At 48.0% G+C, this 12,606-nt stretch overlaps 1 protein-coding gene across 1 annotated transcript in view; it reads right to left on the bottom strand.

The window, feature by feature from the left end:
* Window positions 1–12,305, bottom strand: part of WNT6 (Wnt family member 6) — a 25,883-nt gene extending 13,578 nt beyond the window's left edge. The window contains exon 1 of the mRNA XM_027873729.1: window positions 12,030–12,305. Within this exon, the coding sequence (XP_027729530.1) occupies window positions 12,030–12,106 (77 nt within the window). The 5' untranslated portion in view covers window positions 12,107–12,305. The remainder of the gene's footprint in view (window positions 1–12,029) is intronic.
* Window positions 12,306–12,606: the final 301 nt, after the last annotated feature.

Here is a 12,606-nt window from a genome sequence, read left to right on the forward strand (position 1 = left end):
GACCTTAGGCAAATCCCTTAACTTCTCTGGGACTTAGTTCCTTATCTCTAAAATGAGGAGCTTAGACTGGACAACCTCAAGGGGCCTTCCAGCTTTAGAAATACCATCATCTAGTCACAGAATATCCTTGCTAGAAAGTGACTCCAATCTATGCCTGAACAACAATACCATGGTCCAAACCCCTCATTTTACAAATGAGGGAAACCGAAGGCCAGAGAACAGGGAACTATTTGTGATGAGCATGAGTTAGGGGTGTCAAAAGTAAAGAAATACTAAGCTTGAGTGTCTTAAATTGTTAGTAGGAAGTAGCTGTATGAAGACATTTATAAAAGTTTAGAACCATATAAGAGATTATGCTATCCCCTGATACTCCTTAATGAGAATCAGTGTATTAGAGTAGCTGGCATATTGAACTTGGAGTCAGGAATTACTCTTCGTGACCCCATTTGGGGTTTTCTTGGCAAAGATACTACCATTTCCTTCTCTGGCTCATTTTACAGATGAGGAAACTGAGGCAAACAGCTGAGTGACTTGCCCAGGGTCATGCAGCTAGTAAGTGTCTGAGATTGAATTTGAACTCAGGATGGTGAATTTTCCTGACTCCAGGCCCGGCACTCTATCCACTTCGCCACCTAGCTGATACCTCGTGGAGTACAAAGACCTGGGTCCAAATCTTGCCCCAGACACTAGCTGTGTGAGCGCAACCTCAGGACCTTGGTTCTAAAACAAGAATCTTACTTGTAGTACCCGCCTCCTCCAAGGCTTGTTCTAAGCAGAGTGCTGCAGAAAGGTAAGTGATTATTAACACAAACCTTCCCCTCCAGCTACATTGGTCTGTTCATTATTTCCATGATACAACTTGTGCTTTCCTGACTCAGAACTTGAGCCTCTGCTCTCCCTCCCGCTACCAGCCCCCATCCTCATCCTCCTACTCAGCAGCTGGGTGGTACAGTGGATGGAGCAATGGGCCTCCAGTTAGGAAGACTTGAGTTCAAATCTAACCTCAGATACTCACCCAAAGTGTGACCCTGCCAATTAACTTCTGCCTGCTTCAGTTTCCACAATTGTGAAATGGGGACGATAAAAATAAGAGCGTTCCAAGGTTGTTGTGAGGACCAAATGAGATGATGTTTGCAAAGCACTTAGCACAATGCCTAGCATATGGTAGGTGCTTAGTAAATTCCTCCTCCCTCACTCCCTCCCTCCCTCCCTCCCTCTTTTCCTTCCTTCCTTCCCTTTTTCCTCCCTCCCTCCCTTCCTTCTTTCTTTCCTTCCTTCTCTCTCTCTTTCCTCCCTCTTGCCCTCCCTCCTTTCTTTCTTTCTTTCCTTCCCTCTCTCCTTCCTCCCTCCTTTCCTTCTCTCCCTCCCTTTCTTTCTTTTTCTTTCTTTCCTTCTTTCTTTCCTTCCTTCCTTCCCTCTCCCTTTCTTCCCTTCCTTCCTCCCTCCCTCCCTCCCTTCCTCCCTTCTTTCTTTCTTTTTATTTCTTTCCTTCCTTCCTTCTTTCTTTCTTTCTTTCCTTCTTTCCTTCCCTCTCCCTTTCCTCCCTCCCTCCCTCCCTCCCTCCTCCAGGGCTTTCTGCCTATCCAAATTCTACCCATCCTTCAAAGCCTAGCTCAGTCCACACCTCTCTAAGAAGTCTTTCCTGGAAAAGAATATGAGCTGATGGAATCAGAAGAAACAAAGGAGCAGTATACACAAAACCTAGTCAATGTAAATGAAAAGATCACTAAAAGAGAGCTGAGGAAAAGCCAAGGAAGGTCCTAGAAAACAAACAATGAAGCATACCTCCCTCCTCAGAGCAGGAAGGTGAGAGACTACTAGGGAAGAATGCTATACACACCCCTAGATGTTATTACAACTTGTTTCATTTGCTATAAAAGAGAGTTCAATCTGGAAGGGGAAGAGGACATTTACTCCCAGAAATGACTGTCACGTAAAGTCAAGAAACATCAATAAAACATTTTTTTAAAATCTGCCCTGACTATACTAGCCCTCAGTCTTGACTACTCCAGACACCTCTTCTTCCTCTCACCTCTCAGTAGTTATTTTCTGTCACCATGATTTGCCAGCAACATGTGCCCCACAAAATTTGGGATTTGAGGTGTTGGTTTTTCACATATTGAAGTCTTATCTCCCCAAATAGACCATGAGTTCTTTAAAGGCAGCATGGTAGAATAGAAAGCTGAACTTGAAGTAGTTGGGGTCCTGAGTTCAAATCTCAGCTCTTCCATTTACTGCCTGTGTGAGAGCAAATCACCTCCGGGATTCCATTTCCTCATCTGTAAAAGAAAGGTGTTGGACTAGAAGACTTCTGAGGTGTCTTCCCACTCTAGAGGCAGGATGTAGTTATATTGTAATTACACACACACACACACACACACACACACACACACACACAGACCTAGCAGCTTATCTTATATATAGTAGGCTGTTCGATATACTTGATGAGGATAATATACAAATGAATACTTAAACCATTCCACTTGACTCTGCCTCCCTGCTGCTCAGCTCTTTTCATATCTCTTTTTCCATTTATCCTATCCAACCAAGTATTCCCTGCACCCAACCCTGCAAGGGAGGGAGATTATCAGCTGGGATAAGGGCTGAAGTAAGCTGGCACCAGCTCGTACAGGCTTAAAACAGCCCATTGTTAAATTTTTGGTATAAGCGTTTACACTTCAGAAATTGGCAAATGCTACAAATCCAGGCTCAATCTACTATTTTGACTGCTGTCTAGAATTAGGAAAGCAATAGAGAAAATGCTAATAATGCAGGTTGAAAGTAAAAGCGGGTTTTTTGGATCCCTTTGGAGAGCCAGTTGTTAAACATTTACCAGCATACCACTGGATGAGGAGAGTCCTCCACAGACTCTCAGAATAATGTAATGTTGAAGCCAAAAGAGATCACAGAGAATCACAGAATTACATATTCTCAGAGTGGGCCAAGACCTCAGAATCCATTCAATCTGAGCCAACATACCTCAACATGAGTCTCTTGCAACATAACACTCACTAACTGTGTGACTCTGGGCAAGTCACTTAACCCCAACTGCCTCACAAAAAAAAAAAGCAAGAGTCTCTTGCCCCTACCCCGCCCCAGTCAATCCCAGTATACTCCCCAAACAGACCATAAGATCCTTAAAGGCAGCATGGGAGAATCCAAAGACAGCTGAACTTTGTGTCACTGGGGTCCAGAGTTCAAATCCAGCTTTTGCTCAACAGAAACCAACCATCTCCTGAGGCAGCTCATTCCACTTCTAGGAAACTTTCGTTGTGAAGTTTTTCTTTGCTCCAGCCTCAATTTGCTTCTATACAAATTCCACTCACTGCTCCTAGGGCTACCATCTCTAACCAAGCAAAGTAAGTCTAATAATCTCTCTTCCATGGGACAGCTCTTCCTATTTCAAGCACCCACGGTGTGCCTTCTCATCTCCTATACCCCAATCTGAGTACCCCTACTTCCTTCAATTTGTCATCCTGAGTCCCAGTCTCAGAGCCTTCCTTCACCATCCTGGCTGCCCTCCTCCAGACCCTCTGGCAGTTTTAACACTGACGTTGTCCTGAACTGAACATAGTTCTCCAAGCGTGGCTTCACCAGGGCCAAGGGCATATCCTCCTCCAGCCAGCCCCTTTATTTTATAGAAGAGTAAAATGAATCCCATTGAAATGAAGTAACTTGCTCAAGGTCACACCATCCCAACAGTCCCATAGCTTGAACTTGAATCCAGGACTTCTGATTCCCAAGTCCTGATTTCTTCGTCCTTCCCATTTACAAGTCAAAAACAGTTGTCGGCTCAGTGAACAGAGCACTCGGCCTGGAGTTAGAAAGACCTGAGTTCAAATTTGGCCTCTCTCTCCTCTCTCTCTCTTCCTAGCCATGTGACCCTAGGCAAGTCACTTAACCGCTCTCTGCCTCAGTTTCCTCAGCTGTAAAATGGGGATAATAATAGCACCTACCTCAAAGGGTTGTTGTGAGGATCAGATGAGATAATATTTGTTTAAAAAAATAATTTATCACAGTGACTGGCGCATAGTAAGCTTATTCCTTTCCCTTCCATGACAGGAGGGTAAAGATATAGGTGGCAGACACCTAGCCTCTTCTTCCAAATGCCAGTGACAAAGAGGATGACTCAGTTTCACCAAAATCCCTTTCCCTTTCTGAGCCTCAGTTTACTCAGTCATAAAAGGAGAGGGTTGGACTAGACAATCTCTAAATCTATCATCTTCTCAGGAACTCAGCTGCCCCCCTCCTCCCCTTCCCCCCATCTCCTCCCAGGGTCCCCTCCCTGGCTCCCACCACCTTGGAGCCAGCAGAGGGAGCCCTGAGCCCTGGGGCTGTGGGTGGGGGCTGGGTGTGGGTGGGGGAGGTGGGGGGCGGAGAAGGGGCAGAAAAATGTTGCCTGACTGCTGTGGCGGCAGCAAGAGCAGCGGCGGCGGCAGTCGAAGGCTGGGCCCGGGCCTGTGCCCACCCGCCCATCCTGTCCTGCTCAGTAACTCAGTAATTACTGCTACATAGTGCCCCCCTCCCCCACGCCTCTCAACCCTCCCCCCCCCCCACTCCCACCTCAACTACCACATTAAGGCTTGGAATGCCCCATCCTCTATTAACCCCTGCCTCCCCACCTGCCTGGCAATAGCTTCTACCTTTCCCCATCCTCCCCTAAACCCAGCCCATTGTCCCATGATGCCCCTAGCTCAGTCACACTTCGCTCCTGTCCTTGTTACTCTTCTTCTATCCTTCCTTTCTCTTTTCATCCCCTTCTAGTCCATCTTCCAGATAATTTGAGCATTTAAAGACTTCATCCCATAGAAGACAGCTCCCTGTGGACTTAGGTGACTGGGGGGCAAGATGGGTAGAGATCAGTCAACTTCTAGCTCCAGGATTATGAGTCCCCAGGGTCCTAAGAGATCATGTCAGGGGTACTTAACCTGAGTCCACAACAGACTCAAGGGGCCTTTTGATTGATTTTAGGATGTCTGTGAACTTGTTTAGGGAAAAAAAATGCCTCTTTATCTTCATAAACCTGTAATTGAAATGCAATATTTCTTTTAATTATAAATGTAAGCAATACACATTCTGAGGAAGGGTCCATGCCACACAAAAAGGGTTAAGACCCCCTGCTCTAGGCCAGCCCCCTCATCTCACAGGTGAGGAGCTGACAGTGTCACTGTCCTGTCCCTGAGGCAGAAGAAGGGAATGGAAGACTTCTAGAGAGATTAGAACAGGTTAGACTCGGGTGTACTTGGCGACTGACGCAAAGTACAGTACAATACAGTAAGAAGGTTCATTCTCCCCAGGATAAGACAGGAATCCCAAACCCCTTCTGAGCCTTAACATCATTTCCTCTTTCTCTGGACAAAAGAATGCCCAGCCTTTAACAAGTTAAACAGAAAGGAGAGGCTCCTGTGTATCTAGGGCCCTAAAAAAGTCCATGAGAGAAGGACAAGTGAGAAAGAGCAGGAACAGAAGAGAAGGTCATCTCTTTCTCCCCTTCCCCCCTCCCCCTCTCCTCATCTCCCACTTCTCCTTCTCTCTCCTCTCCTTTCTCTTCCTCTCCCCTCTTTTCCCTCCTCTCTTCTCCTCTCTTGTTCTCTTCTCTCCTCCTCTCTCTCTCTCTCTCTCTCTCTCTCTCTCTCTCTCTCTCTCTCTCTCTCTCTCTCTCTCTCTCTCTCTGTCTCTCTGTCCTCTCTCTCTCCCTCTTTCCCTCACCCTCGTCTTATCCATGTAATCCTTGGTTGGAGTGGGAAGTTTACTGATGAGGGCCCCTCCCAGCCCCAACTCCTCCAGTGTCTGGGGAAAATGAGACCCAAACTTTTGGGCATAAACACACGTGTTCGAGGAGGATGCAAGAAATGTGTATTCCCCTCTTTTGCCATGTGTGCCCACTCGCTAAGCTGTGAGCCCTCCATCCAGCCTGGCCATGTCCCTGAGAGTGCCCTCTCAGACCCAGCTAGAGTTTTCAGTTAATATTCATACTCTGGAATCCCCCTGACTGGGCCCTGGTGTTTCCTGTCACCCCAGGGCCTTCTGCTGATCTACTCCTCCTTCCCCCCACAGCCACCTCCACAGCTTCCTTGGATAAGGGTTGGGGGAGCATGAGAGGGGGCCCAGTCCATTCCCTCTAGCAATGTCACAGTGCCAGGACTCTAGTGGGCACAGGGCGAGCTCTGGACAGGCTCTGGCTGCCCCCTCCCGACCCTGCCCTTTCCTGCTCACAGCCCCATTGTCTCCCTCCTTGAGAAGCTGCCAAGGCAATGCAGGGAGAGGGAGAAGGATGGCCACCTCCCCCACCACCCCCACTATCACCACCCAGGCTGGGTGGGGCTAACACCAGTGCTACCCATGCTGTGCCAGGGGCCCCAAGCTAGGACAGGATGTGAAAGGGATGGCCAGGCCTGGTCAAGCCCGGGAAACACTAAGGGCATGGCAAAAGGAGGGGGAGGAGAAAAGAACAAGGATGCCTGGGTTCTATCCATGCCTCCCTGGAAGGCCAGAGATGAGATCTGTCCTCATCTGTATTTCTGGTTCAGATTTTTTTTCTTCCAAGAGAATTGGGGAGGAAGAGGGTGGGGGAAGGGAACTAGGGCTGCTACTTTGTTTTTTGGTTTTGTTTTGATTTTTTTTAGTGGCACAGGGAGAAGGCTAGTTTGTATCAGAGAAACAGGAAGGAAACAAAGAGGAAGGAAGGAAAGAGATCAGGAAGGAAGTGGGGGGAGTAAGTTTGGTCATTCTGTAGGATAAGTTATTTTCTCTTTCCACAGGAAGGTAACAATGAAGTTCATCATTCTTGCTCGAGGAAACAGCATGAGCACCCACTGAGTATTTAGCAAAGATGGCGAAGACTTTTGGGGGATGTGATTGGAATTCAAGGCACCTGGTTCTTTAGAATGGATCTCTCAGCAGGGCAGGAGAGGTGTCTGTCTGGGCTAGACAAAATGACCCCTAGATGGCCTGGCTTGCCTCCCAGAATTTGTGATTCTCAGATTCACAGAGATAGAGTCACACAGGAGAAAGGCAGACAGTGCTTGAGGCTGTATCACTGAACAACTGGGTGAGCTGGGTGGGAAAGAAGATGGCTGGAGGTCAGGCCCGAGAATCTGCCCTGAGGCCTCCCACATGAGGCCATCCATGGGGGCCAGCGCCCCAGATCTGACCCTACAGCCAAACCTGTTTCCATAGAATACTTCTCTCTACCAAACCCCAGACAAGTGAATCAACAAGTGGTCAACAAGTCCATTTCATTCTGGATTTTTAGGGGAACTTTCATTTTCTTTCTCCTCAACTTGTTGTCCGAATGCAGGCAGAACTGAGAAGAAATCATGAAGCCCAAGACCACTCTAGGTCAGGGCTAAGTCTTGCTCTAACTCTTGCTGAGTCAAACTGATAAATGCCTGGCTGGAAGGGAGGGAACAGAGAACAGAGAAATGCATTCTGCCTGTAGTTTAGAGAGATGCCTCTGTGTCATCACCCTGGGACCTCCAGGGGGTCACATCAAGTATAATTTGGAACATCAAGTGCCACGGCCGCTGTCACCCAGCCTAGGAATGATCTTGGAGGGAAAAGGTGCAGGATACTGGAGTGGAACAGTTAAGAGAGAGGAAGGGAGGCCTGACTGTCACCAAAGGAATGAAAAGACAGATAAACAAGGAGAGGGAGAGAGAGAGAGATCGCAGAGAGGGAGAGAGAGAGAAAACAGAGAAAGAGAGGGGGTGAGGGACAAAGAGAGAAAGAGAGAGAAGAGCCACAAAGAGTTACTGTGGGGGGGGGGGGGTGGAGCAGGGGAGGCAATTTCTCTCCGATCTCTCTTTTCCTGAGGAGTGTCTGAGTTCCCCAGCCCATCCCCTTATCACCACAGCCCCTCTGTCCTCGCCATTCTCTCCCTGCAGCTGCAGCTGTCAAGGTTTCTCTGTTCTCCCCACACCTGCCTCCTTGTCCTACCTCATCCCACCCTCCCCCACATTAGTCATCTCCCACTCCCCTACTCCTCCAGATTTCTAGGAATTCAGGAATAAGGCTACCTAGACTTGGCTCCGCTTCCCTAAGCAGGAGACCACGAAGGTCCCTCTGCCCTCCGGATGACACATTTCCTCCCTTCCACAGGCCTACTTCCCACCTCAGTGTCTTTTCCACTAAATGAGGAACCACACCCCCTAAAGAGGTACAGGGAGAGGTCCCTCTGCAAGATCTTTCTTGGGGTCCTGGATTTTAAATTTATATCACCATGCCCTGCCTAGCCTTTGGGGATCCTGAGTGGGTCAACTTGGGGGAAACTGAGGCACAGTCCGTGACTGAGCTAGGAATAAAGAGACAAAGTGCTGTCCAGGAAGCTTAGTGCAGTGAAAAGAGCTGAAGGCCAGAAAACCTAAGTTTAAGTCCCCATTCTGACACAACCAGATGTGACCCTTATCAAGTCATTTTGCTTGGGTTTCCTCATTTGCAAAATACAAGTACTTGCACTACCTGCTTCACCAAAGTCATCATAAAAAAATGACTTTGTGGCCCTTAAAGCACTCTACAAATATGAATTGTTTCTTTTTCTTTTTTTGATGAGGCAATTGGGGTTAAGTGACTCGCCCAGGGTCACACAGCTAATAAGTGTCATGTGTCTGTGAGGTCACATTTGAACTCAGGTCCTCCTGACTCCAAGGCTGGAGCTCTATCTATTGCGCCACCTAGCTGCCCCATATGAATTGTTTCTTGTTCCCTACTCTGGGCCTCTGAGTCCTTCTTAACCTACCCACCAGTTACATCAAAGGGAACACTCTCTTGTGGTGTCAAACAGGCCTGCAGCTCTCACTTTGGGCACTACAGCCTCCTCTCCCAAAGGAGGATCTGCCCCTTTCTCCACCCCAAACCATCGAGGTGACAGGTGGGAGGGTCACAGAGAATCATATTCCAACCAATGACCAAATGGTCTGCACATGAATAAGAGTTCCTAATCGATGGATTGGGTGACCATGTCCTTCTGTAGACACCCCTCCTATAATTCCCCCAGCCATTCACAGGTTCTCCCCTTTCCACTGAAGAAGAAAAAACCCTCTTGAATGTTAGAGATGTGCTTGTCATAACTCCTACCTGATCCAGAACCCCTTAACCCCCCAGCCTTCTCCACAGGGTGAGACTGACTAGGCCCAAACTCTATGGCTTCCCTCTGATTATCTGAATTATCCCAAGAATCAGCCAGCAATGACACGGCAAATACAACCTAGACCAGGACTTACTCTTAGAGTGTCAGAGCTGATAAAAGCTTCAGAACACAGATTGTAAAAGCAAAACACATAGCCTGTTAAGACCTGGAAGAAGCGCTTAAATCACAAAACAGAGCATGTCCGAACATAGAATACAGAATGTTGGAGCTATGTGGAACATAGAACATTAGAACATGGAATATTCTTGCTAGAGATTATCTATCCAAGCCATTTATTACCCAATCAACCTCACTAGCACTCCTGAATCTCAGAGTCGTGGGTTGATCATTTGGCACAATGCTTTCCGGTCTGGGGTTGGCCCTGGCCCCTTAGCTTTGCCTCTTGACCTCAAACTGGAGGTGGTAAGAGGCTATAAGCTGAGGAAGGAAACCCAGGAGAAGTCCAGGATCACAGAAATTAAAACTACTATAGACCTTAGATAATCTAGTGGCCAAACTCTTTCCCATTTTAAATATAAGGTAACTGAGGGCCAGAGAGGCTAAGGTTTGCCCAGGTTCACACAGGTAAGTATCAGGGTCAGAATTTTAGTTTTCTGATTCTAAATCTTATGCCCTTTGCTCTAGGACATGGCCTGGGTTCTATTCCTGACTGATTTGTCTTCTTGGTCCAGGGGGAGCCCTTGGTCATAGCCAATATATTTATGTATATGTTTATATATAGTCTACTTTTAATTAACATTTTTTGCATCAATATTCATTAACAAATATTGGTCATAGGATCAAGAGCCCAAAGGGACATTGGAAATCATCTATTTCAACCTCCTCGTTGTGCAGGTAAGGAAACTGAGGCCCAGAGAGGTTAAGCAACTTGCTCAAGGTCATACAAGAAGTAACCATCACAAGCAGTATTTTAACCCAGACCCCCACAACCACTCCAGGGGTTTTCTTTCTTTTCTTTCTTTCTTTCTTTCTTTCTTTCTTTCTTTCTTTCTTTCTTTCTTTCATTCTTTCTTCTTTTTTTTTTACCAGACCTGTGATTTCATTGTGTAAGATGTTCCTAGTGAGGAACTCGTTTTAATAATGCAGATCAGAATCTGCTCTCAGAGAGCTGTTTAAGTGAACTAAGGTTAAGTCAATTGCCTAAAGTCACACAGCCAGTATGTGTCCAAGGTAGAACTTGAATTTGGCCCAAGGCATATCCACTAAACCTTGCTGCCAACCCTTTTGGTGAAACTTCCATTGTACCATGCTGTGTTCCCAGTTCTCTCTTTCTGCTTTATCCTTCCCTGGTTCAGGGATTAGAGCCATTTTTGTCTCATAAAAGGAATTTAATAGTTCTTTCTTAATTATTGGGAATAATTTATGCAACATAGGTAATGGTTCTTTAAACATTTGATAGTATTTAACTATAAATCCATCTGGACCAGGGTTCCCACCTCCCTTTATCAATGCCTTTATGATTTGTTCAAGTTCACAATCTGGGCTTTTTTTTTTTATATTGGAAATTGGGAAGGACACTGAATTTTGAGTCTGGGGACTTTAGGTTCAAGTCCTGCCTTTGTCATATCTGTCTGACTGTGGAATAATCATTAAACCTTTCTGGACATCAATTTTGCAATCTCTAAAATGAGAGGTTTAGACTAGATGGTCTATAAGATCTCTCAAAGTTCCAAATTTCTTATCCTATGTTCCTTCTGCCCCTTTCCTTCCCCAAAAGTCTTTTGTAGTCTAAGGGAAGCAGATGAAATAATAAGAATCCCATTCTTTCCCCTACCAGAGTGGGACATCAAAGACACTACATTAGAGGGCTCTTCCATTTGATCTCAAATGTGGTCCTTGGTCTTAAACTTCTCTACACACTTAGCAGGTATACTGTTATCTCTGTTTATGTCTCATTTCCCTACTTGACTCCAAAAGGTCAGTCTTACATAAGCTTTGCATGTCCCTCAATACCTAGCATAGTGCTCTGCACACTTAATAATAGTAATAAATGTTTGTTGAATGAATGGATGAATGAATCTTGCTTGGTACCTCTTAAGCTTCCTTTCATGACCACCCCTTCTCCCTCCTTTTCCAAGCTCCTCCCCTTCACCGCTTTCCAAAAAGGCGCTCCTCCCCCAGCCCGCCCCTGGCCTCTTTAGTCTTATCGGTCCTGAAATCATTCCACCAGCACCTTATCCTTTTTCTCTGATGGCTTTCTCACTTTCTCATTTATTGAGCTCCAACTGTGCCGGAGCTTAGGACTAAGAGTTGGAGGAAAGAGGATAAGAAGGTAGTAATGTGAGGCGGGAGGGGGGGCAGGGGAAGAAGGGGAATAGAAATAAGAAAGAAGTGAAACCTGGTCTCTGCCCTGGAGGAACTTTCAATTTAGTAGAGCATATAAAACATACATGAAACAACATGACAGCTACCCAGCAGCTCATTCGCGATTGCTGTAGAATGTGCCTACGGTTGTAATCGTCCCCATCTCTGTCCCCCCTTGTTCCTCCTCTCCCCTGCTGCTACCTTCTCCCCCGACAGCACTTCATCGCTCCATGTCTCTACTGCGACTTGGAGCCTGGGGGACTGAGGGTAGGCACTAAAAAGCTAGGGAGATGAGAAGGATTCGGGAAAGGACTGGGCAAGGGAGTAAGGATTCCAAACCTTCTTCTTCTCCCCCAACCATATATGATTCCCCACCCCCACCCCTACCCCTCTCCTCCAGTGTTTCTCTACTCCCTGTCCCTCTCCCCCAGATTCCTCCAGTCCCAGCCACTTGCCTTCCAGTCTCTGTCTGCGCATCTAGCCTGGCTTCCCAATGCCCCTGTCTCCGACTCTTGCGCTCCACCGGACCCACGCAGGTCTCCTAAAGAGCTCCAGCCCTATCCCTCTTAGCACTCACCACCACAGCCCGCCGACGTGGGCGGGACAGAGCAAAAGCAGGACAAGTCCCAGTCGAGTCGGAGCTGGCCGTAGCATCTCGACGGCTGGGGTCTGGCTTTTGGGGAGGGGCGGGAGAGGTAGAAGCCGGAGGGCGAGCTGGTGAAGCTGGGGCGAGGGGATCCCGAGCTTTCACGGGGAGCACCGGAGCAGCCTGGCTGCAGCGGCTACAACTCCCAGCCCCATCCCGGGAGAGGAGGGAGAGGAGGGAGAGGCAGAGGCGGAGGGATGGGGCGAGCCAGAGCTTCTGCCTTCTCCAGAACTCCGAAGACGAAATCAGAGCCGGGGGCGGGGGTGGGAGGGGAGGGGGGCCGGGGCGGGGGCGGGAGGGGGGGGCAGGGGGAGGGTGGGGGGGGGGGGGCAGTTGCGACAGCACGGCGGCGGAGGTCTCCAGAGCCTTGCGCCCCGGGGCTTCGAGCGGGGGGGGGCGGGGAGCCGGGGTCTCTGGGCGGAGCTGGGGTGAATTCCCGGTCCAGTGGGGCAGGTCCCTCTTCCGCCACCCCAAGGGCTGGCTATCTCCTGGGTCCGCGAGCTGCCCT

The sequence above is a fragment of the Vombatus ursinus genome, unplaced genomic scaffold (assembly GCF_900497805.2).
Source record: "Vombatus ursinus unplaced genomic scaffold, bare-nosed wombat genome assembly UNPS02014802.1, whole genome shotgun sequence".
Lineage (NCBI taxonomy): Eukaryota > Metazoa > Chordata > Mammalia > Diprotodontia > Vombatidae > Vombatus > Vombatus ursinus.